The sequence below is a fragment of the Sphaeramia orbicularis genome, chromosome 24 (assembly GCF_902148855.1).
Source record: "Sphaeramia orbicularis chromosome 24, fSphaOr1.1, whole genome shotgun sequence".
In the NCBI taxonomy this organism is placed as follows: Eukaryota; Metazoa; Chordata; class Actinopteri; order Kurtiformes; family Apogonidae; genus Sphaeramia; species Sphaeramia orbicularis.
In genome coordinates this window covers 27,717,438-27,743,185 of record NC_043979.1, presented here as the reverse complement: position 1 = coordinate 27,743,185, position 25,748 = coordinate 27,717,438, and the positions used below count along the sequence as shown (strand labels likewise).

General features: G+C 36.9%; 1 protein-coding gene across 1 annotated transcript; it reads right to left on the bottom strand.

Annotated features, from left to right (window-relative positions):
• Window positions 1–327: 327 nt before the first annotated feature.
• rab10 (RAB10, member RAS oncogene family) lies at window positions 328–19,215 on the bottom strand. The gene is made up of 6 exons (XM_030128662.1): window positions 18,519–19,215; window positions 11,858–11,918; window positions 9,588–9,726; window positions 6,366–6,455; window positions 3,249–3,350; window positions 328–1,406 (listed from the first exon to the last, which is right to left on the bottom strand). Exons 1-6 carry the CDS (start codon window positions 18,643–18,645, stop codon window positions 1,320–1,322), a joined length of 606 nt encoding a protein of 201 aa, XP_029984522.1. The 5' UTR covers window positions 18,646–19,215; the 3' UTR covers window positions 328–1,319.
• Window positions 19,216–25,748: the final 6,533 nt, after the last annotated feature.

The window sequence follows — 25,748 nt, the reverse complement described above, 5'->3', positions numbered from 1 at the left end:
GTCTTTAAGGGTTAAGGAGTTCATGAGAAAAGGAATTTTGATTATTCTACTTAAAGGTCTGCTGAACTTTTACTTTTAGAAGAGTATTTTTACTGTACAATATTGTTTTAACTCAGTAAAGGATATGTATACTTATTCCATCGTTGAGTTAAGGTTTTATCTGGAAAGGGAGAGCATCTGTAATCATCTGTTAAGTAGTTTAACTCGGAATTCAGATTTCAGTATCCTCTTCATCGTCTTCGCAAAAGCTGGAGTTGTCCTGACGGCTGTAAACCTGGTACGGGTAGACATGAAACTGCACATAACACACCATTAAGGACAAACAAGTTAACTTAAACAAGCTTATTTTTAATGGATCTGCAAAATTGTTTGAATTTCCAAAGAGAACTTCTGTACCTCCCGCCCACAGTTACCCAGTGGCAAGCGTTACACAACATTACAGAAACGCTTCCAACCCAAAAACAAAACAAAAAAATAGTCTGCATGCAGGAAAAAAAAATACCCAAAAGGGAAAAGAATAAAAATAAAAGTAAAATAAATCATACAGATAAAAATAAAACATCAATAAACAGGACATATAATGCCGTTCTCTTGGCTGGAGGAGAAATTCAAACGCTTCTGCTTCAGTTCGACCTCATGACGAGTCCGAACACACAGAATATTAAATTGTAATTTCATTGGGTGGATGTGGCTCCGCCCACCACACAGCCCCGCCCCTGTCTTCCATATAAGGCACAGGACAAAATAAACCCCCACATACAAAAGGAGCTAGCCACGCCTCTGTCACTTGGTAACAAATTGTAAATGACCAAATACAGTTAGACAACAGAAACCCCACTAAGTGTACAAAATGTTAATTCTACATGTGTCTTTTTTTGTTGGATTTTCTTTATATTTTCTTTTCATTTCCTCTGACTGAAGGTGAGTGCTGTGGGTGGGGGGTGTGGGGTGGGGTGGGGTGAGGGTGTCCAACTAGCTCAGGCAAAGGAAATATTAAAAATATGAGCTTGTCTTTTCACACGATTTTTCTTTTTTTTTCTTTTTACAACCTTAAAAACAAATGACAAGAAACGTGACTTGATTTCTCTTTTTATCAGAAATAAAAATGATCACCAGATGGAAGAATAATGGGGGTGGAGATTAGACGAGTGAAGTGGTTTTTTTTGTTTTATTCTGATAAAGACAGACAGAGTGTCAGTGTGCAAGAAAACTCATGAGACAGGTTAGAGGGCGAGAGAGTTAGAGTTAGCAGTTAGAGAGAGAAAATGTGTGTTTCTGTGTGTTGGTGTGCGTTAGTGTGGGTGAAACAGAGGAGTTGTTCAACTGCAGCACTTGCTCTTCCAGCCTGTGACTCCGCCTCCGCTGCTGATGTCGACGTTTTCACTGTTGGGCTCTTTTACGGGCGTCTGTCGCACAAAAACAACACAAATACACCTCAGTAAACATATGCACTGATACTTTGTCCCAGGTGTAGTGCATCCCGGTCTATTAATGCCATGTCCACACTAATGCAGACATGCTCCTTATGTTTATCCGTTCATCAGACCATTCTACAGTACATCGTTTAAAGCAAAAACCCTAACAAACTGTTGATTTTGCTGAACTTCAAAGTGTGGATAATATTGGATGTGGTCAAGCTGAGCAGAAATGACAAAGTAGGTACATTATAAAAGTTAACTACCATGAAACACAGAACAGTAAAATATAGACCACTGAAATATTTAACTGGTGGTGACTGACTGTTTGATGATGAAGACAATGCAAACTGAATGTGTGTTTTTTTACATTGTGCTGTATTGGGTTATTTCAATGTGTTTGACCCCAGGAAGAATAACTGTAACTAAATGTGTTTGTTTTATTTTATAGTCTATAGATTTGACCCCTACACTGCTATACCTGTCAGTTCTGACCGATGCACTGGCATATGCAACTATATGACCAAGAGTTCAGATTTCAGGTGCATGCTCATTTACACAAACGTTTTCTAATCTCTTCATTTGCCACACGGATACAAAGTGTTTAAAAAAAATCTCTTTTGGTTTCAGAAATATCATTTACATATGAATGACAGCCCAAAATTTCTATCTTTCTGTCAGCCTGTTTCTACTTAATCTACAATAAATCAGCATGTCATCTCAATCCAACAGCTAGAGCAGGGTTTCTGCAGGTTAAATTTAACACGTTTAAAGATATTCATGAAAACAAGACATTTCACATGAAACTCCAAGCGCAAACACAAAACAATATTAGGTTCCATCAGATGTTCACTTGGTCAGATCGGTTTATCAGTGTGAACATATTCACAGCTGTCATCTCAGCAGAAAATATTAGTTCAAAGCTGAAAAATGCACCTAGAATTGTCTGGATTTCACCACTGGTTTCATTCAGTTCCAGATTTATTGAATGAGTATGTTCAGTTATCCAGAAATAATTTCTAAAATCAAATATTTATTACTGACTCATTTAATTCTATAATTTATAATAAACATTTGTGATGGTGGTGTTTTTTTTTCATGGGCTGGTTAATAGCCAATTTACTGATCCAAGCTAATGTTAGATTAGCCTTTAAAAGTCTCCCATTTGCCAAACCCCGCTTTATTTATGCTTCATACTTTATTCATCTGACATCCCATACAACTTTAACACTTTTAACAGTGTTTTGTTGCGTAAGGTAAGACATGGTTCAGGTTTTTCCTCTCCTTGCTGTCATGCTTCAACTGAGCACATCTGGTAAATTAAAAAAAAAATGTATTCTAGTCATTTTAAGGTCTAAAATGTAGATTATGGGATTTTAGACTTTAATGACCCACAAAAGCCCTTTAAAGTACACAAGATTTGGCTTCCAAGGATGTAATACTTGTAATTTGAGGTCGACCCAGAGCAGATTTTAAAAGGCTGATGTAATAATACTTTGGGAGTGGTAAAAAGTAGAGTAGCCAAATAACCAACAAATATAATAATTGTTTTGTTTGGATTTTTGACTTCATAATTAAGTTGTAATGGTAAACTGTTAACTGAACATTCAAGTCAAAGTGATTAATACCAAAATAAACAAAATACAAATCTGAACATCAAACCTATCATTCAAAAATCTAGGTAGCAGTTATTTTTTTTGGTAAGATATTAATTACCGTTTGAAACTACAGTCAAAATTCACAAGTAGAGTCAGCTGAAAAATCTCCTATCATCTCATATCATCCAAACCAATCACTCCATCAGTCTCAATGATCATGACATCAGACACGCACCTTTCTGAGGATGTCTTCTGCTAACGTGAGGAAAGCCTTCTCGATGTTGATGTTGGCCTTAGCACTCGTCTCAAAAAACCTAATGCCGTGCTCCCTTGCGATCTGCAGAAGACAAACGGGATGAGTCAGAATGAGGACTGGTGGGTTTAAGGGGTTTCTAGTTTGCTCCAAAAATAAAGCCACTCTTCCAGAGATCAGGAATTGCTGCTCTCACGCACACACCCCGTTCTGCTCAGGTACATGTGTGTTTGCGTGAGTAAGCAGATCTGTATCTGGAGCTGCTAAATCTGCAGACTGACTAGTCAGTGCTAGTCTGCTTTGGTACAGAGCTTCTTGAGGCCCTGCATGGTGCACGCCCACAGATGGTTTCACTTATTCTGGACCATTACATCCCCCTACTCAGGCTCAAACTGTGCTGCAGATGATATCAAATGACCGTTTCACAGCGTGCAGACGATCACAAACCTCTTAACTAAAGGAATTATACTTAAGAAATACAATAATTTAGGAGGCTGTACTTTGGTTTATAGTAGCGAAACTGGGACATGTACCTGACAGCTGTATGTTATCCTGTACTATTCTGTGATTATATGAATTTCAGTGACTTTGTTGAAACCAGCTCATCAGGCTCTGCTTCATAGTATCTTCAGGGTTTGTGCAAGCAATATACGAACAGCACCACACATAATAAATATAACAGACTACAATGTGCCATGTTTCTGGTGGTGTATTCTAACTACATACTTTTTGTCAAGCACAAAAATGAGGTATCTGTATTTTATATGAGTATTTTGATTTTATTTAAACCTCTGCATCTCAGGGGGAAATATTGTACTTTTGACTCCTTTTCATTACAGTATCTAATCCTGTTCCTGTTGATTAAGTGATTGTGATAAACTGAAGGATGAAGTGAGTCAACTAAAACTGTCCTCCTGCTTGAACTAAAACTAAAAAACTGTCTTGGATTCATTGGAAAACTTTACAAAGTAAATAATACACCTGTTTTTGAACTTATGAAAAAGGTGACTTTTATAGCTCTGGAAATAATAGTTTTTCTCTGTTTTGCGCTGCATGACCACCTGCCCATGCGCCAATGTCTCTCAAGGTGTTTGTACTGATACTTAAAGGTTAACTGTGTATACTGTATGTGTGAACTAATTAGCCTTAATTTTTAGTGTTTCTAATTTTATGAATACTGGCCCTTTACTTCTTACCCAGGGACAACAGTTGAAAAATAGCTTTTTTGCTAATACTGGCATATTTACAGAAATGTTCATTAATGTGTACTGTCCCTGCTAAATAAACAAAAATAAATGAATAAATAAATAAATAAGACTATTTGTGATTTTGACAGAATCTGCCACATAAGAAAACCACGATGGCTTTGTTAGTCACATTTATGAAGATGTCTACATTAGACAAACTGGATCAGTCATTTCCTAAACTCTATGTGGTTTTAACAGGACAACGACCGTACAAACATACCATGATCTTACAGAATATGATGCGATGATGCAGATTTAGATTAAACTACCAACAATTCATACATTTGCTCAACCTTAAAACAGCAAGAAAATACAATATAAACATTCATGAAACTGTAAAATTAAACCAAAAACAATATAATAGTACAACATTCGGAATCCATTTTACTGTACAGAGACTGTTACTTTTCACACTAACTATATTGCAATGATACATTTTTCTTCTTACTGTGCCTTTATATATTTTTGCAAGACTATGTGTTTTCAGTCTTTAATCTGCACTTGTACTTGAGCAAGGGGTTCTGCATTCTTCTTCTACTACTAGTACTGTTCACAAATATCCTTCCTGGGCAGTGACTTGAACTGACAGAATTGTAACCCACATTTAACATCACTAGGAGTTGCCTCGATAAATCTTTTCATCTGACCCACTGTAACGAAAGCAGTGAGAAACGCTGACTAGATTGTTTATTTAAAATGAAAGAAAACCATGTCTCCTCAGATGTTTAGACAAGTTTTAGATTAAGAAAACCACTACGCTGGATAAACAACACAGCAAGTTCATCTTGTTTGAATGGAGTATGCATGTGGTACAGAATATGGTATTACTTATAAAACACCTGCATCAAGTATATTGGAATTGTTAATATCCATTCCAGTAATGTGGTAAGACAAAATAAAAACTTTACCTCAAGTAATATTTATTTGCATATGACTTTTACACAAAAATCATAAACAGCCTTGTTAGAAAGGATTATTGTGACATTACAATCTAAAATGTAACAGTCAGAACCAGGATATTTCCTATTTAGTTAAAAGTTAAAAAAAAAAAAAAAAAAAAAAAAGAAAATAGTAAATTGTCCATGACATTAAAAAAATTTGAGATTTCATTTTATGCTTTTAAACCTTTTTCTGGCTCCATGAACTGAATACAAAACATGATATACTAGGTTGCATTTTGTGTGTTTTTTAGGAGGAAAAGTCACAATTTTATGATTTAGGACTTTCAGAAAACATCCTGACACAATCTGAACAGGTGTCATTCTGCAGAAAGAAACAAAAATACAGGGAAGGATCATCTTGTCAAAATCACTCGTGTGGGTGAATGGGTTTTAGAGATCATTTCCGACCTTTGCAACATAAAATCAGGTTACTTTTTAATTATTTTGCTAAAACAAACTATGCCTCAATAAGCACCTGTGAGCCGTGTTTAAGGTATACAAACAAAAATATGGTGTTAAATATCTGCTGCAAATTCAGAAGCACTGGTTTAAGGGCAATTGCACATTCAATTTCAAGAAGGCTTCATAGCATTTTCCCCAGCTCCTTCATGTATTATGTATGTAACAAATATTTTGGTAGTCTCTCTGTAGTATCCTGTTACTTTATGTTTGTTTTTGTAACTGTCAGAGCTGAAGGGGCCTGTGGCAGACAGTGTGCTGCTTATGTAAATGCACCGCGTCTGCCGTCAATGTGTCATGTGTCAAAGTGAGGAGATGAAGCTGACATGTGATTAACTGCCAACGACTTCATGAATGAAGTCTTTCTAAATGCAGGGGCATGAACTGCATGAGTGTCTCCAGAAACCAACGTGTGGGACTGATGGTAAATGGGTGCTTGTAGCTGCTCTCACCTGCTCCCCCTTGGCTTTTGGTACGACCCTTTTGTCCTCCATGTCACACTTGTTGCCTAACAGCATCCTCTCGACATCCTCATTTGCATGCTGAAGAAAATAAAGATGACAGTGTGGGTTATTAGACTATTTCATCCATGTTACACACGCATGACAAAGTAAATCAGTGAGTAACTTCTGATTTTAAACTCTTCAGGCATTAATTTCTCAGTCATAGTACTGTCTTTTAAGAATACTTTTATCTACAAAACATCAAAACGGTCTGATTATGAATACAATGATTCTAATTTAATGTTTCACTAAGATGTGGCTTTGTTTGCCTTCATTTTTTTTTTTTTTTTTTTAAATATCTGCTTTATTAAATCAACTAGAACTCTGAATATTGCCAACACTACAGAACACTATGAAAGTAGATTATCAATAACTTCACACAAACTGGCTCAGCAAACAAGAATAAATGACACATAATACTAGTCGACAGAGTGGCTGGTGTATAAAAGACAAAGCACTCAAATACTGACTAAAAATAGTCATACGACACCTGTGAAATGTGTCATACATCACATGTAGAATGCCAAAATCTAATAATTATTATAATAATAATTTTCCAATTCAGAGATATTATAGTATTAACTGTGAAATGAAAAAACTTCATAATTCGTTTTGACTTGATCTGTTGTCTGTCACTTTACAGACTTGGGGTGTTTTCAGACTGGGTATCCAGATCCATGCTATACCTGAATACGCTCACACCTTTCCCACAGATGTTGCGTTCACAAGCACGTACTGCAGCCCGAGAACGACTGGGTGTTACAGGGCCGAAACAGTAGGTGGTGGTGAGGAAAGAATTCTGTAGCTATCCAACAAACGAGGAAGTGACAAACCCTTATGTCATCAACTGAGCGACTGTTAAGTTGACAGAAAATACTTTCCTATGTTAGCCTGTTGGAGGCAAAGAGAAGAAGAGCGACCTTCGCTGTCCCCGATATGTTGCAGAGTGGTTCGGTCAATAAGGCGAGCCCATGCCACACGGATCCAAAGCTTTTTCAGGAGACAACAGGAGTGCCGTCTATGGTCTTGTAGTGATTGTCACTTCTGGTCTTGGGTATGGATTGCTTTCACACTGCAATGTTCCATACTGGAATCCACGCAGTCCGTACCCAGGACTACCTTCTCAGCTGGACTCAGGTACAGTACTCTGTACGCACGGAACGCTTGCATTCACATTTATGAAATTAAGTGGTCTTTGGGGTCCAATGGATTAGGATACCCAGTGTGAAAACACCCTTAATTATTTCAGTTTTATCATTAACATACAAGACATACTGTACATATCACAGTTTGCTTAAACATTCCACAATAAGACATCACTTTGGTGTCACGTGACAGGTGACCAGTCAGAAAGGTTGGGAAACCCTCATCTACCGTGCATAACAGAGCAGAGATTCTTGCATCTTATACGTTTTCTTTAGAGTCAAATACAAGTGTTCACACACTGAGGTGCACTAAAAGCGAGGTCAAGTTCTGAGTTGGCAGGAAATGCATTGTGTTAGCTTTCCTTCACTAAATCAAAGCTCATTATTTTTCCTTTTACTGCACCGAGGAGAGAAGAATTATGAGAGAGCATTCCTGGCGCAGAGCCGAGTCTGCTTTATGAGTAACATATTTATGCAGATCACGTGTTGTATTGTTGAACCCGGTATCAATAAACGCAGAAGGGCTGAGCTATTAATTTTAACTATCACAGTAATTAATCTAATGTGTTTGATTGGGAACCGATCCCAGAAGATTACTCACTTCAAAAATAAAGAGCAGGATAAAACACTTCAGAGGCTGTTTTGCAAACAGATTTTAAATGAAGGTGAAACTGCGGTGAAGGGACCCATACAGATGAACCTTCCTCTAACTGATTGTGCCTGATAATCAAAGCTTTTCACATAATCAAAGCACCTTTTCACCGGTTTCTCTGGTTTGTCCATAAAAATTCTATACTTTACAATATTGTGAGTGTGGCCTTATAGTCAGTAAAACAACATATGAATACAAACGCAGACTTTCACAAACCACAAGATCTCCAACATACACAGCACACAAACCTCAACATTTCATACAGCACTGGACAACAAAGTGATTTTTTCCAGAATTAAGGATCATAAAACATTAGATTATAAATGGGTAAACATAACAAACATACAAACGAAATAGAACACTAAGCAGAGATAAAAATGTTAAAAACAATCTTAACTATAAAGTTCTGACAAATGATCAAGATCGTTATAGTAATGAATGTTGATCATAAAGACAAAAATTCTGCAAGAAATTTGTGTTTAAAACATTGTCAAAAACACATTTAAGCTTTGAAACATTCTGCACTTAACAAGAGCTATTGCTGTATAAAGTTTACCTCCCAGTGGTGATTTTATTTTAGTCTTTTACAGCGAGTCTGATGCATGTAGACATCTGGCTCATCTGATGTGATTAAATCACAGACTCCAGTTCCACAGTTCAGATCAGCTAGTTAGCAACGTTTGCTGCATACCCATGAGAGAATTTAGTGCACACTCTAGGCAAATCAGTCGGGCTTCTCAAATCACATCTTTAAGACAGAATGTCTGCAAAACTATTTATGTGATCTGATTGGACTTATACATCCAGACTTACTAACCTAACTGCTTCGTGAGGGATGCAAACAACACATTGAAATTTGATTTTCGATGCATTTTCCAGTCAGTAAACCAATCTATCCGCAGATATTTGCCTTTTTTATTCCGACTGCAGCTGTACTCCTTTCAGTGCATTCTAGTTTAATATGCTTGACACACCAGTGATGTTGTGGCCTGTGTTAGATGCTAAAATGTGTCTGTCTGATGAAGATTATGTGGACTGGATAATTAATTTGTCAAGTTCCTTGATGTAAAATGTGAGTGTACAATAAACAAATAAAAACAGTATCTACATCATCTATCAGTCAAAGTGCTATTATACAAGTGCATTCCCAGCAAAACAAAAAAGTGCTTTTTGTCATATGACTTTCCTAAGTCTATCTGTATACAATCTAAACATGGCAAATAAGCAAATTAAGATTTGGGCTGATAGTCTGAATGAGGCTTTTGTCACTACACACAGTAAACAACAGATAGCCAACTGTCAACTTTCCAAGAGCCACAAAAAAACACGACAACGTGGCAGGGATCTAATACATCAGATATACTTGTGTCTTACCTCATCAATGTTGCGCAGCCATTTGCTGATGTTTTCAAAGCTCTTAGCGTTGGTGATGTCGTATACCAGCATGATGCCCATGGCTCCTCTGTAATAGGAGGTGGTGATGGTGTGGAACCGTTCCTGGCCCGCTGTGTCCCTACACACACAAACGAATACATAAAGTTAACCTCTTAACCCAAATAGCAAATAGTCCAGGGATTTTATTACAGCTCACATTGGCCATAAAATATCTGTGGGGTGTGACAAAGCTGATCAATACCAGTGACACAGAGACTATTTCATATAATGCTCACATCTCACTTCAACACAGTAAACCTAATTTCAACCACACACGTTGGACTACAACACTCAGACTCAAAAATATTATTCTATTATTACTGTAATAATATGCCATATACATTAGCTCTGCATTTTTATATTTCTGCTACTGGCTTTGCTATAAAATGGGTTTTATTTTCAGACTTGCATTACAAAACAGACCAGAGATGCTGTCATGCTGTTATTGTGCACTTCCTTTGGTGTCCAACAGAGGTTGATAATGGTCTTATAATTCATTCAATATCCCCTTTAATGTCACCTTTCTGACTGTTTTAAGGCCCAAAGAAGTAATCGGAACCAACATTTTGAAAAATGTAAGAAGCCAGCTGAGGTTATCACTGGTAGATACACATTTAAATCCACTGCAGGCTAACTGTGTCCCTTACACGTCTGCACTAACATGCACCTCAACTGTGACATTTTCCTATCTGGAAAAACATGCCAACACCCATCTATCAGAAATAGAGATGCAGCCCAGGAGCACGAAGCTAGTATAAGCAAATCAAACACTTACAGCGGTCATTTGACTATAATCTTTAAGAGAAACAACTGACTGTTATCTGTGAATAGCACTGAGTGCCGGGGCAGCACGGGGTAGATTTAATCAATATGTGATGCACTTGGACAGGATAAGGAGGAAGATTAATGTGTACTGAAACAGATACAACAGAAAAGATCTAATGGATGGTATAAGGTGAAATCTAATTGAGTCAAAGATCTAACGTAAAGGACAGTGACACAAAACTCAAAAAGGAACATGTCTTATATGTGTTTAAAGCCAAAAGATTAGATATTGTTCATATTATGGCTATGGTTTACAATACAGTACTTACTTCCGTGCAACAGTAAACATGGGCATATTTTTGCCAAAACATCAACAAAACCTGGGTTTTAAATGTTCAAGGTCAACTCAGGAGCACAGATTCTGAGAGAAACAATTTCCTTTGCACAACCTGCATTGTTTGCAACTTGCGTAACACTTTACTTACATGTGTAGTTTTCAACATTATTGCTTATATGGTCATGCGCCTACTTTTGCCTTTATTTCGCTGTTTTGTTTACCATTATGTGTATTCTTTCTGTACATCTAGAACAGAGAAAACCAAAGTGCCCATCGGTGCCCCTCCAGGTTGTAGCAAACATGTCCAAAACAAAATTTTAAGTTTGCAATGTCACAAAGTTTCAGCAGTATTTAGAGCTTACAGTGTGCAGACTGCTCTATCTGCTGTGACCTCCTTAAGTGCATTGAGAGCAATGGAATAAAACAAATTCCTTCAATGTGTACACATACTTGGCAAATAAAGCTGATTCTGGCGTAAAAACAACTTCAGAAGCACAAAAACACCTCCAAAGTAACTTCAATATTTGACCTATCATCCATACATTAGATTAATCCACATTGTGACTTTCAAGATGTGGTTTCTTTGTACCATTATGTTTTGGTTTTCACAACAACAGTGGGTGTGAAAATCCGAGTATCTAGATATCTCGATAACACTCAATAATTAGTCTTGAATGACCAGACCTACCCCTCTCCTGAGAGGCAGATGATCCTAGTGTATCAGTTACACTTTTGTGAACTGACACAATTTGAGACACATTTCAACAAAGCTTTAAAGTATAAGTGCTTTTAGGTGAAAGCCGTTACAGAAACTGTATATAGATTATATTCATATGGTGAAGGATTTTTTCAGTATTTTATGAGGAGCAAAAGTAATTTCCAGATGCGGAAATTCAACAGTTGTGTGCTGCAACAACAACTATGCAGAAAAGCTCCTGATGGACTGGTGACCATTTCCTGCTCTAACACATTTCTAGGACTTGAGGGAGCTCTGTCAACCAGATGTTCCACCAACTGATGAGGAATATTTACACAGTCATTTTTTGGGCCTGTACACTTCCTCTAATATACAGTTAGACACAGAACTGACACACAAAATACTACTCACCAAATCTGTAGTTTGATCTTTTTTCCTTGTAATTCAACAGTTTTGATCTTGAAGTCTATGCCTGCAAGACAAAAAACAAACATGTTAGTATATGCAACATTTATCTAAATACAGTATATACAGTACTGGCATGTACACCTATAACAAAAGACTTGAAAGTAATGCACAAACAGAGGCTGGTACTGATGGCAACACAGAAAAACAGTGGAGAGTCAGAAACAGTGGACTCTAGGAGAGAGAAATGGAAAGTGAATGACAGGGTGTTTCCATCTGAGAGACAATAACATTATCTCTTCCTGATTCTGCAGTGTCATGACCAGAACATGAGCCTATCAGCAGACGGTTATGGATCAGAAACTGGCTCACAATGGGCACAAACAAGAACCAGGTTACTGTAAGAAATCAGGTTAGGCCAGAAAACAGACTGTCTGCGTAGTCTGCATTAAGCCTAAACTGTAAGAACTGGGATTCACAGCTTCTGTTTGTCGATATTATTTTAAGTGGATTAGTTATAAATGACAGATTTTTTGGAATATTTCTGCACTGACAAAGCATTAAGTTGCCTGTTACGGGAAATGATTACTTGTAAAATTCAAAAACAAGGTTGACTGAAAAAAATCAGAGTCAGCAACTACTTTAAAAATCAGGTGATCAAAATGACAAATGTTTGCTTCTCAAATGTACCAATTTCTGCATGTCTCCCATTTTTTTTGTCTGATAGTGAGTCAGTAAAACATTTTCCTTTACCTTTTAAAAAGGAAATCATTAATCTAGAATACAATCTGCAGAAAAAGTTATATTGAATAAGCAGGAGCTGCAGCTCTGGGAATAAAATTAAACTTTCTATTGTGGTTGGACTATTGTTTCAATGGCAGGATGCACTGTTACATGTATGAATATGACCTTCAAGATTTACGTTATTTTTTGTGTTAACGAACAATCTCTCTAAAGCACAAAACAGTTTAAATGAGGTGTTCAGGCTGTAAATAATGGCAAAAAAAATCATACAGAACCATGCTTGCACTGTTTAAGTAATCAGGATTATCATTTTTATCACATCCATGAAGCCCCGAAGGAAGCCGATTAAAAGGGGTAATACATCATTATTGTTTTCTCTTTTCGCCCAAAAAAGTTTTTCTTTTTTTTTGCATAAATGGCAATCTGACATTTTAGCTTCGGTCATAAGTTGTGTTAGTCCAAGAAACAGCTGTGCTCTAGGTGGAGCAGGGCCACAGAATAATGAAGGATCCGGTTGCCAAAGTGTGACTCACTAAATATTATGCGCACCCCAGAGAGAGGGAGGGAAAGAAAGAAGAAATATTGAGTTGAGTTGAAACAAAAAGAGAAGACAAAGTGGAGAAGACGGACACTTTGCAGATATGATACAGCTATGAAGCCTACTTTTCTGTTTAGAGCAAAAAACAACAATGCACCAACAACTGAATAAATATTTAGGATTGTGCAGTGAAATATGATTAATGTGCTTAATCTTCTTGAGGACAGTTGAAATAATCACACACAGCAGAGATGACATAATATTTGTGTGTTGCTAGTGAGGAGGAAAAACACCTAGTGAATCCGTTTTTCCTGGTGAGGTGCTCTGGCAAGTTGTCAAGAAAATATGTGCATTGTGCAATCAGAGGTTTACACAACCACAGGAAAAAAAGGACACTTCACCAGAAGAGAATGACGCTTTCCATAACGGCTCAATCCTGAATCTTAAAATGACAGTAATATGGTTTATGGCCGGCTTTCTTTTTAATCTTGCAGGAACTGTTCCTTCCACAAGTATGAATTCCACTGCAGCCATTGCCAGTTTCCATGCAAAATTCATGATGTGTTGTGGAAAGAGATTTCTGATCGCAACATTATGCATATTCAGCACTCTTAATATGCATAACCTCTAACGTACAAGGGGGAAGGGCATGAGAGAGGACTCAAAATGAGGATAAGTGACTGATGAAGGGTGGGAGGGGGGTTTCCAGTGGGGGTATTTTGAGAAACAGCTGTGCATCTCTGTCTCCAAAGGTATGAGTACTGTGTCAGAAGAAGGGCTAGCACTCCTGTTTCAAATGTCCTGCTTCTGCCATTTCTTCTGCAAGTTGGTGCATCTCAAACTTTTTAGATGCATCCGATTCAACATACAACCTTATCTGGACAGAAACAAGCCAGCTGTATTCAATGGTATATTTTTATTTATAGTCCCATTCCAAGCAGATTTGGAATGTCTTTGAGAACTTGTATGACATTCTTAAATAACTGTAAACATCAGATTACAAGTCTGGATATCATTTGTCCTCTCTCGGGCTCATGTTTTGGTCTGTGTACTGTGTAAATGGAAAGAACGATCAAATTGAGCAAATTCTTTGTATGACTGTATTGCTCGACTAAATGAGCCTCACACTATGATGATTTAGTGGAGATAGAACATGAAAACTAGTGTGAACCTAACAATAAAAAACAGATTAATTAGAAGTGATTCTGCATTGATAAGCAACAGTTTTTCTGTCATATAGTCAGAGGAAAAACAACAATAACCCATTACATATATATCATACATATAAAAATATTAAATATTTTAGAAAACCAGGCAGCAGGGGGCATAATCTTCCCCTGTTGCCTGGCAAACCAGGATAGAACAGCTGACAATGACACGTCACAGTAACATCAAGTGACCCTTCTGAGGAAGGCTACAGGTTGTAGCCGAAACATGTCAGAATGAACTTTGTTCCATCTGTGTGACAAAAAAGAAAAAGAAATCTTTATAAGTTCTAGTTGACAGTATGAACCTAATCGGACTATTTTAAAAAATAGCTAAAATGAACTTTTTTCTCAAACGTTTTCAACTCTTTGTACTAAAACTTGCTGTTTCTATGATACATTGTGATTCACATACATTACAAATTCATTAAAATAGAGGACATTTCTCGTCAAACTACAAATACAAATGTACAGAAAAGAAACAAACCCATTTGATTTATGTATCTGGCCCTGAGTGTGGTTCGGCTACCCTTCTGTTCCTAATGTGGAGAAATGTTTTCTGCTCCAGTGAAATTTAAATTAAGTATTGATTTTGGCAGAATTTAGGGCTGTTGTAAATTGATCTGTAAGTGCCATCAGTATCCTTATCGTTTGTTAGAATAACGAATCAGTCTGATTTTGTAATATTCTGTCTGAAATTCTTAAAGAATGGTTAAACAAATAAAATCTGTGACATTTGTTTCACATTCACCGATTATGGCATTGGCTCATTCATGCTCATTAACAGATGACGTCTTTTGTTACCAATGTTACCCATTAAAAAGTTTATCAAAAATCCCTTACTACAAAGCAGTGCATACATCTTACACAGGTTTTTCCATGCATTAATTTACATTTTAAGTTTTATGTTGACAGCTGGATGACGACAATTCAGATCAGTCAATTCATGTATTTGTGTATCTATATCAAAAATCAGAGCTCCCTATCATGAATACATCTGCATTATATGACCTGCTGACAGATTATATTTTATTAATTCTGAGCTGTAACAGTGTGTGCTGCTTTGTTTTGAATACAGATGACAAAGACAAGGTGGGATCAGCTTATGTTCTACCTGTTCCGTGACAGCTCTCCAAACCCTGAGGAAAACTTTTTTGAACTTTTTGAGGTGAAAATTATATTAGTTTGTGATCTTAAGCGTCAGTTTCTTGCCACCCTGGATATCCCCACAAAAGGTGGAAAACCCCACAAGGGACCACTTCCTAATCTGTAAATGACTGTTGTGGACAGTTTCAGTTCAGTTGTTGCCATCTTTCCTCTAGTGTGACGCTTGTTTGAGGCTTTAAATGTTTGCCCTACATTTGTATAAATAAGGAAAACACTTGCTGTGCTTAGAAGATAACATCTCAGCAGTCATCAAATACTTCAACATTATAAATTACTGAACTGTGTGAAACAGCTATTTTTTGAATTTCATAAAGTTTTGCTCATGAGCAGAGAAATTAGTATCTTTGACAGAGTTGAAAATGTGACTGAAATGTTATCAAACATCAGTCTGACCATGTGGAAAATCTCACATACAGAAGAAACGTTTTGATTGAGGTAAATGTGTGACAAAATACTGTTATCAGAGTTGTGGCACTATAGACATTCATGGGCCAATAAATTGTAATCTCCAGTTTTAAAAACTGGTTTGTTTGCTATTCCAGCCAGACCTATCATCATTTTTATTAGATGTGTTCACACATCTCTGCGAAAAGAACCATCCCTCAGTCTGGTCCCATTATGTTTAAAATGAATCTGAAACAGGTAGGTAGCCTGAAGGCTGTTACAGAATTTACAAAGAAAACAAACTTATAAGGGTTTTCCCTAGGTTTGTGGAGAGCATAAGCGCCATGACAGCTTTTTGATGTTGCTAATTAATGTAAAAGCTACACACTTTAGCATTTTTTCTGACTTAAATTATTACAATATTTAGAAAATATCTCAAAAAGATGCTAAACAAATCTACACAGATTAGGTTGCTTCCAAGATAATTGCAGTAAGAGGTTTCTTCTTTAATATATTTTCTCAGAATTGTGAAAATGCCTACAGTTGCTACAAACAATTGCAGGCATTGAACTAAATACTTGACTTACATCTAAACTTGGCAGGAAAAGCATCCCCACAAGGAGCAAAGGTCACTACTGGTCTCTGAGGAACATGTCAGTCTGGACTGCTGCTCCTCATCACACATCTTTCCTTTTTAACATTGAACATCCAGAGATCTGACTTCTACTGAAATAAAGTACATGATCACCACAGCGCCATGTAAATGTTCATTGGTGGTGTATTTATACTGTAATTCTTTTATTTAAATGTTTTCATTGCTTGTCATCTTGAACAGTCATTATTTTACTTGATCTGCTTGTTTTATTGTTTGTGTCAATCACTTTGTAAATCTCGAGAAGTGCTCTGTGAATACAGATTTTATAATAATGGTGCTTCTGAATCTACATCAAACCCATTTTATGAGAAATCCAGTCTCGGTTAGACAGAAGCACCAGTATACGCACTTAAGACTGAATGTAAGATATGTCCGATAAACAATAAGCAGAGCTGTGCTGGACCTCAGCAGATCTAATCGAGTCTGGATGCTACTGGGAACACAGATGCCATTTATGGTCGTGTGATCTTAAGTACACATTCAGACAGAGCTGTCAACACTGAAGTTACAAAACAGTGGGTTTGAAATGAAAGCTCAATCAAAAGATCAAGGATATAAAGCCAGTGCTTTGCAAATGTTCAGCTTTATGTGGTGCTGCAAAACACATCTAATGTTACAGTATTACTCAGCAGTGATCTTAAGCAACAGGAGTAATGGAGCCTTCATCAGGGCCGTGCAGGGATTTGACATAGTTTGACACTTGACTCATGTGAGCATGTTGTCAGACGCATGCGTGGAAGACAGAGGAAAAAGCTGATGATGAAGTGTTTACGGTTCTCTTTTGAGGAGGCCTGAGAAATAACTTACTTGGTAACTTGGCAGTACTCAATACACTTGTATTTGACTTGAAAGATTTCTTGAATCTACTTTATATTTAACCAGAAAAACTGCACTTCTGAGTCACTCTAAGTATCATTTATTTAGATAAAAAAAAAAGTTTACGATGTAAAACCCTGTTTACATGGTAATGTATCAGTTATGGCAGCCCGGTAATATATGTATGAGAACAGTTAGGAACAAGACATTTAATAAATTATAAAAGATACCACTCGAAGAAAAGAGATGTTAGTGGACATGGAGCAGATCTACATTAAGCCCAGATTCTTTTGGAGACATTTTAGGGATCCATTCACACCTTTCAAGTCAGGTGCCCGATTTGGGTATAAATTACAAGTTTAGTTGACTTTAAAAGATACCACCCTAACATTAAGTTGAAGGATATACTTTAAAAACCCAAGTATTCCTTTTTAGCTTTCTTTTAATCATCATCACTCTCTTCCACCATTCTCCTAATAACCTGTGTTTTAACACTGGCAAAGTACATCCCTTCAGATTAAAATGTTTTAGATGAGTGCCTTTATTAATGACAACTTAACTTAGGTGATACCTGTGTACTTCTACAGGAGTTACACTTAAAAAGTAGGCGTTTAAACTTAGTGGCATGATTTATTTTGACACTATGGGGATTATTTTTATACTGTGATATCGGTTTGAATGTGATAATTAAAAATAGTAATGACTTATAACGCAGGGGTGCCTTGATGTAGTTACATGTGTGTATATTTGCAGTATTACAGCCTGTCAACAATCAAGGGGGACGTGTTTGAGTTCTCGGCCCTGTACTGTCTGCTACATGGTGTTAGCCTAGTTAGCTCACCAGCCACTGGGTCAACTAACATGACAGCAAACATCTGGCGCCTAAACCGGTTATACTTGCCGTCACAGCTTGTGTAACTAAAAACAATAAGCATGTTATGTTGTTTGAGTCACAACTGTGTATTTGAGACAAGACTGCGGTTCAGCTATGAGCTCAAAAAAGCGCACAAGTAGCTTTGAAGCTAATCTTATGCGGGCCCAATGCTGGCTCTCCGGGCCCAAATAGGGTAACCTGCAAAGTCTGTAAGTCTCAGCTGTGAAACTTAAGCAAACACACCTTAAGGGAGTTAGAAAGGGTCTTGTTTGTGGGGTTCTTACCTATGGTGGAGATGAAGGTTGTGTTGAAGGCGTCGTCAGAGAAGCGGAACAGCACACAGGTTTTCCCCACGCCCGAGTCTCCGATCAGAAGCAGCTTGAACAGCAAGTCGTACGTCTTCTTCGCCATTGAAAAGGCTTGTGTTCACCCACGCAGACAAATACAAAAAAGCAGATAACCTAGCACGCCTAAGTGAAGTCTAAAGCCAGCTCCTCAGCCAACCGGACCAGCTTCTGTAGACTGTTAACAGTTAACAATCTGGGATTTGTTGATTAGCTTGGCAAGCTAGTTGGCTAAATACCACCCAAATAACGTGCCCGAAGATGTGTCCGACAAGTTATATCTCCTGAGCCCGACTGTTTCCCCCCTACAGCATAAGAACACAAAGCAAAAATAGGCTCTCCTCCCGTGTGATTCCTCTTTTCCACTCTTTCTTTTCTCCCACACAGTCGGGACAAAATGGCTCCTCTCTTCACCCCGACTCACTCTTTCTTCAAACTAACGGCGAGCTAATTCAAATTCTCGGCACACCCCGTCATTCCAGAGCCCCGCCGCAAGCTCGACCGAGAAGAATTTGAAAAAAATCTCAACGTGAAAGTCTGTCAAATTCACTGCCAACTCGGAGTTATTTCGTTAATTCTGGAGAGATAAGGACTGAAATATAGACGACCGCCGTCGCCTTCGAATGGGAGCCTCCACGGCGACACCCTAGATTCTAGACCACGCCCCTTTCCCCACCCCTTCTGTCAAATCTCACTCTTTTTATTGGCCATATGTGCTGTCATGTCACTAAGATGCTTAATATGATTGGCTATCTGCACAGGCATCTAGAGGTAAAAGGGCGTGCCTTAGACTGACAGAAAGGGCAAATGTTACTGCGTAAGTTACTCGGACATGTGGGCTCAAATCTCCCTTTACATCACTATATGAAATGTAGCTGATGATCCAATATGGCGGCCGGTTTCATGCGGATCTCCAATAGCCGGGGTGTGTTTCAGTGTTAATGTCAAGCTGGCATTTGATGCGGTGACTATCCCAGCTGTGAGTCAGGCAAAGTGATGTCATATATAAGTAGTTCTGTGCTTGTTACGGGCGTTTCCCACATGCACTGTTTTGTGAACTGCAAGGACGTTTATCCTCTAAAGTCTTTTAAGAACTGTACACAATCACAGAGTATCTGCACGAACACGACCGGCTGTAGACCCTTTAGACGTGGCTCTGTGTGCAGTGTTGGTGAAGCTGCCAGTTAACTCACACCAGTGGTGGAATGCAACCTAGTATTGTACAAATGTGAGGTTCTTGGACTTTACTCGAGTATTTCCCCTGGCTGCTACTTTACACTTCTACTCACTACATCTCAGAGACAAATATGTAACTTTTTATTCTACTGCATTTGTCTGACAAATATAGTTACTCTTCAGATTCAATCAACCCCAACAAGCTACATATCTCCAAATGTGTTGAATTTAATGTTTGTAATAAACCTAAAGACCTTATTTCTCCTCCTTCTAAAGTTCTGCATGAAAGCATTACTTTTTAGAGATACATGGCAATACTACAGTCATATGATAATCTCACAGAGTTGGCTTTCCCCAAATCACCAACTGGAGAGTAATTGTACCAGAATAGTAAAGGAGTGGAAAAAACAAACCAAAAAACAGTCTATGAAGAGTGTTTTGTTTGGAGTTTGACACTTAACTGGACAGGACCCCCCCCCAAAAAAAAAAACAAAAAAAAAAACAGCAACAACAGAAAGTTAACATTTTCCCTCATTTCTTTTGTATAAATACATAACCCTTCATAAGACGTTCCTTTCTTGTTCTTTCATCATGACGTTTTTAGAGACAGAAATCAGAACAATATCCCATTCATTTTAAAATTTCTTTGTTAAATATTCATCTAACTACAATATTCATCCAACATCCAACACATAGCTTTTGGTTGGCAATTTTTTTTTTCACATCAACTGGCCAATTTGATTGTTTTTTTGTTTTTGGTTTTTTTTTTTATGGGAATGACAATTTATATGTCCATCAGATACCTCTCTTCCAAATATTTTCAGTTAATTACCCCAAAGAAGCAACTTTAATCTCCCAAATTTACACAACTACGCAGCTAATTGCTGTCATATCTAGACTTATCTGACTCCTCCACAGCCAATCAATATGAAATTAAATGTACACTGATTGAATGTCAGAACTTTAGTTAACAAAAGCAAGATGTTGTCTGCAATCACTCCTAATGTTGACCAGAAATATTAGTTAATGCCTCATCACTGACTAACAGACACACGAAACAACTCAAATAGTAACATACACAAAGAAAGCCTGTCTTCCTTAAGCTGTGTCTTAAACTGTTCTTTTTTAAACATTATTTTTATCTTCTTGTGTCTTACATAATTTATGTCATGTCATATCATTTTCATCATCTTCTGTGTTTTCGACTGAGCCTGTTCCTCTACATTTCACATGAGTTTGGAGAAGTTGACATTTATAAACTCTTTCAGGGAGCACTCATCCTCTCTTTTAATTAGAAAAATAATTTAACATAATATTGTAGCTAAGTGTTTCAGTGTGACTATTAGATCCGATAAAAAAACAGCTCTGTGACCAATTTTGGGTCTAGACCTGAAGTTTGTTAATAAATAGCAATAATCATACAAGTTTAGTTTTAGAAATTGCAATTCCAAGCACTGAAAACCAAAATTCCCTGCGCAGGATTTTAACAGCAGCCAGGGTGAAAGGAAAAAGAGAGTGGGGCTGGTTAAGGGGGGTCCAGTTACAGTAGAGGAGCAATGGTAAAATAAAAATGAAAAATCATTCCTTTCCTTATATGGCCCAAATTATTCCAGTATTGAATATTAACTCATAAAAAGCATGAAAAAGTGATTTAAACTCTTGAATTACTTTGCACATGTGAATGCAGTGGAAGTATCATTAAACCCCTGCACATTTTGGTTAAATTATTAGTTTAATAAGTTAGCTGTGTGTGTGTGTGTGTGTGTGTGTGTGTATTTGTGCGTGTGTTTGTGCATGTGTGCGTCTTTTTCCTTCTTCCGCTTGTCAAGAGTAGTTTGACTCTCAGACACTCCTTAGGAATGTTGAGTATGCCCTGCTCTCTACTGCCAAGTACAGACTTGACTTGACACAAGGAGTAAGAAAAAAAGAAAAAGGAATAGATGCGTATTGAAAAAGAAGAAAACAATGCAACAATGTACAACTCTAACACAAACCAACCCGTGCATAGGTGTCAGCAGAGGTTTACAGAGGTTATAGGAGCAGTTTTTCAGTGCCACTTTAAAAGCATCGATTTATAGAGTGAAGTTGCCAGATAGATTTCTTATGGAAATGAGCAGGTTTAGTGGTTTTTACTGACCATTAAAAGCAATGGCGTCCTTGTGTTAAAATGCAGGATAAATGTTAAAAGGGCCAACTACGACTCCTCCACGGACTTTGTTAAGATAATAAATCATGTCTTAACGCAGCCGTTTTCCAACAGCAGAGTGCATTCCTGCATTTCGCTGCACGGGGCCTCAGGGTTTGTCTCTCACACAAACAGCCAATGACTGCTGCTCACATTTTCACATTTTGTACTGGCAGTGACACTTACAGAGTTCGTCACTTTTAAGAGGATAAGTGTCTTCACATCTTCCCTTTGGGCAATTAAACCAGAGGACTCTAATGTCATTCTGCACTTCTGAGGTCTAATAAGGGCTAAAGCACAGGCTGTCTCACCTTATGTCTCTCTGATGTTATAATGCTGCTTTCTCCAACAGTTCAAACTACTGGATTGGACTGTTAGATATTCATAAAACAGTTTAATCTGTCACCTTTGTGATACACTTAGAGAAGAAAAGTTTCTGTTATACAAAATGAAAATAAAATAAGATAAACAAATGAACACACATCAAATCAAGCCTCCTCATTAACGTATGGGTGCGGACATACAGACAATATTAAAGAAAAAAGAAATTATTGTATACTGATATGTATAATTCTGTAATATAATCAAATATTAAAAGACATTATACTCTTTTTTATTCATTTAGCAAACTATTTTTATCCATATTTATAAAATCCTGCATATTTATCACATGATAAAGACTTCTATGTCTAGATTTCTTTCTGTATTATTTCAGTCACTTTTTGATGCACACTTCCTTTATTTTTTGTATCAGCAGTTAGTCAGATACATCCTAAACTGAATATTTTTTTAAAAACAATTGACTTACTATTCTACTGATACTGCTATTATGCTATATGTTGTATATATGTTTATTAAATGTAAGGTTTTGTTTGGTTTTATTTACATATGCTCATAAGCCACTTTCATATACACTATTTTATAATTAAAATGGCAATAAAATATACAAATTTTAAACTTCTTTTAATTTCTCTGATGTGAGGATATTCTGTTTTTGGTCTCAAAACGAGGGTAAAAATGATATTGATATTTTATTGTTCAGACAAAACAAGCCATTTGAATGCATCACTTACACTCACACTAAAAGATATGAATGGTGACTTTTTTTTTTTTTTTTTTTTTTACTATTTTCCCACCTAAATTTGTAATACATATCATATGAATGACATTTAAGTTAGGTAACCTATAGACATATTTGTCAGGTTAATCAATAAGCACTTTTAGGTCTTTTGATCATTTTCAGAGATCTTTTGAACAGTAATACCCTCACTCCAGATTTCAGTCAGGTAACATGTACACTAGTGAGCTTTTTTTTTGTTTTTTTTCTACACAATTAAAGAATAATTCTTTGATGGCCATGTCTAATTCTAGATTGTTGTAGGGTGTTATTTCTGTGTGATCATGTAAAATGACATCATTTGAAGTTTACAGAGACATTTTCCAGTACTCTGTTTTCTAAACACATGACTGTACCACATGGGAAATTTACCTTGACCTGTGATGGTTTCATTTGTGCTCCCCCTGGAATGAGTCACTGAAGAGGCAGAACTACAGAGTACCAAAGGAAACCAAAGGGGGTTTTCAGTAAGCATACTCATTTATTAAACACAAACCAACAAAGTCATTTATTGATGAGTAATTATTAACCCATAAAAGACTGAAACATCCACCGTTCACTAAAACTATCTACTGATCTAATCTGTTCAATACCTATTGATCCATTAATCCTATCAATACATGTAAATAATTGGTGTAAAATGCAGTTTGTCATCTTTTCATGGTCATCAGATATGACCCATTTGGACATTCAGAGGCTTCGTAGCGAACATGGAAACATTGTCATCTACAACATTTATTCACCCATAAAACCCATGAAGTTTAATAAATGACAGTGAATGGAGACACTTGGTTTTACATTCAGTTACTGAAAGCTTTGCTGACAAAAGTCACTTTTTCACTTTTTCTTAATTTTTCTCTGTTTCTGATATAATAATCTTCAACTTTAACCTGAGCTTTTATAAACATCTACATGATCAGTAAATTAAATGCAAGAAAATACCTGATTTTCACTCAAAACCGCTAAATAAAGGAGGTAATATTACAATAAATGTTAATAAATCACTTTAGAAAGGTTAAATGTAGGGGAAAAATTCATTTGGGAACTGCCACCTATGTAGCAGTGGGTCTTTATGGGTTAATCATACAACCAAATGAAACAACTGTTAAAAGAAAACAAAGAGATTAATAGTTTTTAACATACAATATATTGTTGTGTCTTTTCCCTTTTGGTTACACACAACACATGCACTTGAAATAACTGGGAAAGGGTCACTCTCAAGTCATATAAATCCTTTAACATCCACACTGGAATTTATATATTTCATATTTGTAGCACAAAATTAATTTATTTTCACATGAATCAGAACATGAGGCTATACCAGAAGTATTTTTTTTTAATATCCTTGTTTTAATCATTAGTCACAAGGGGTTCCCTTTCTTCCATTTCCTCCTCTAAAACAATAGGTTAGGAGTTCCAGATCATCATAATTTTTCATAATAGTTTGGATTCGTGGAGGGACCTTTCTGTGTGGAGTTTGCATGTTCTCCCCGTGTCTGCGTGGGTTCTCTCCGGGTACTCCAGCTTCCTCCCACCATCCAAAGACATGCACTGATAGGTTAATTGGTTAATCTCAATTGCCCATAGGTGTGAATGTGAGAGTGACTGTCTCTATATGTCGGTCCTGTGATGAACTGGTGACATGTCCAGGATATACCCCACCTTCGCCCATAAGTAGCTGGGATAGGCTCCAGCGACCCCTGTGACCCTACTGAAGATAAAGTGGGTTCAGAAAATGAATGAATGAATGAGTTTGGATTCGTATAAAATAGATTCAGATTGTTGTGTATTCTTGTTCCTGTACTGACACTGTTAAGACTTTAGACACTTTGCATCTTATCTATTACTAGTGGTACTTCATTGTTTTGTAAACTTTGTTATCCTTTGTATATTACATAATACATGTATAACCTATTATATTGTCTATTTTCTGACACTCCTTGACTGTCTTTTCATGTTTTACCAATTTCTTTATATGTCTATTTTATTTATTTAAAAAATTGCAGGGTTACAATGAACATATTTGGCATAATTTCTGATCTGTATTCCTGTGAAGTATTATGTGAAAATGTACAGTTTTCAGTTAAATCATATGGAACCTCATGACCCTGACTGTAACTGTAGCCCCCGGAAACCCAGGAAACCCCTGCAGACTCTTTACATTTTTTTTTTAACCTCTGCCAAAGAGTTTATGCAATCGCTTCCAATTGCTGTCCATCTGTCTGTCTGTCAGCAGGATTATGCAAAAACTATTGCGCTGATTTTTATTAAAGTTGATGGAAGGGTAGGACATGGGCCAAGGACAAACCCATTAAATTGTGGAGCAGATCCATGAAAACAGGAGGAGACTGGGATTGTTTTTCACTTTCTTTAACTCTAGAAAGGTTTAGGTTAAGTTAGAATGAAGAATAGCAACAGTTAAATTAAAAAATTAAAAGGGTAAAAATAACCATCAGCTGGCTCCAGACCTGTTTATGTCATAGTCTGTTAAACTAACCAGTGGCACCAACTATAGTGGAGGTCTGTGCTCTATAACTGACCTTCCAGTTCCTTTTAGTCTGTGTTGTTTTAATCTGATCACTGCAGCTGTCTTTACCATTTGAAAGGGGGTATATAAATAAAGTTGAGTGGAGTATTCCTATAGGATTTTCATTATGTTTGCATCTAAACTCAGTATCACTTTGTCTCCTCT

Excerpts from the sequence above, each read along its gene's own strand:
- rab10 (XM_030128662.1), bottom strand. The coding sequence starts at position 18,645 with ATGGCGAAGAAGACGTACGACTTGCTGTTCAAGCTGCTTCTGATCGGA. Across the intron at positions 11,919-18,518 it reads AACCTTCATCTCCACCATAG|GCATAGACTTCAAGATCAAA; the intron begins GTAAGAACCCCA and ends TTTGTCTTGCAG. Across the intron at positions 1,407-3,248 it reads CAGAAGACATCCTCAGAAAG|ACGCCCGTAAAAGAGCCCAA; the intron begins GTGCGTGTCTGA and ends TTTGTGCGACAG.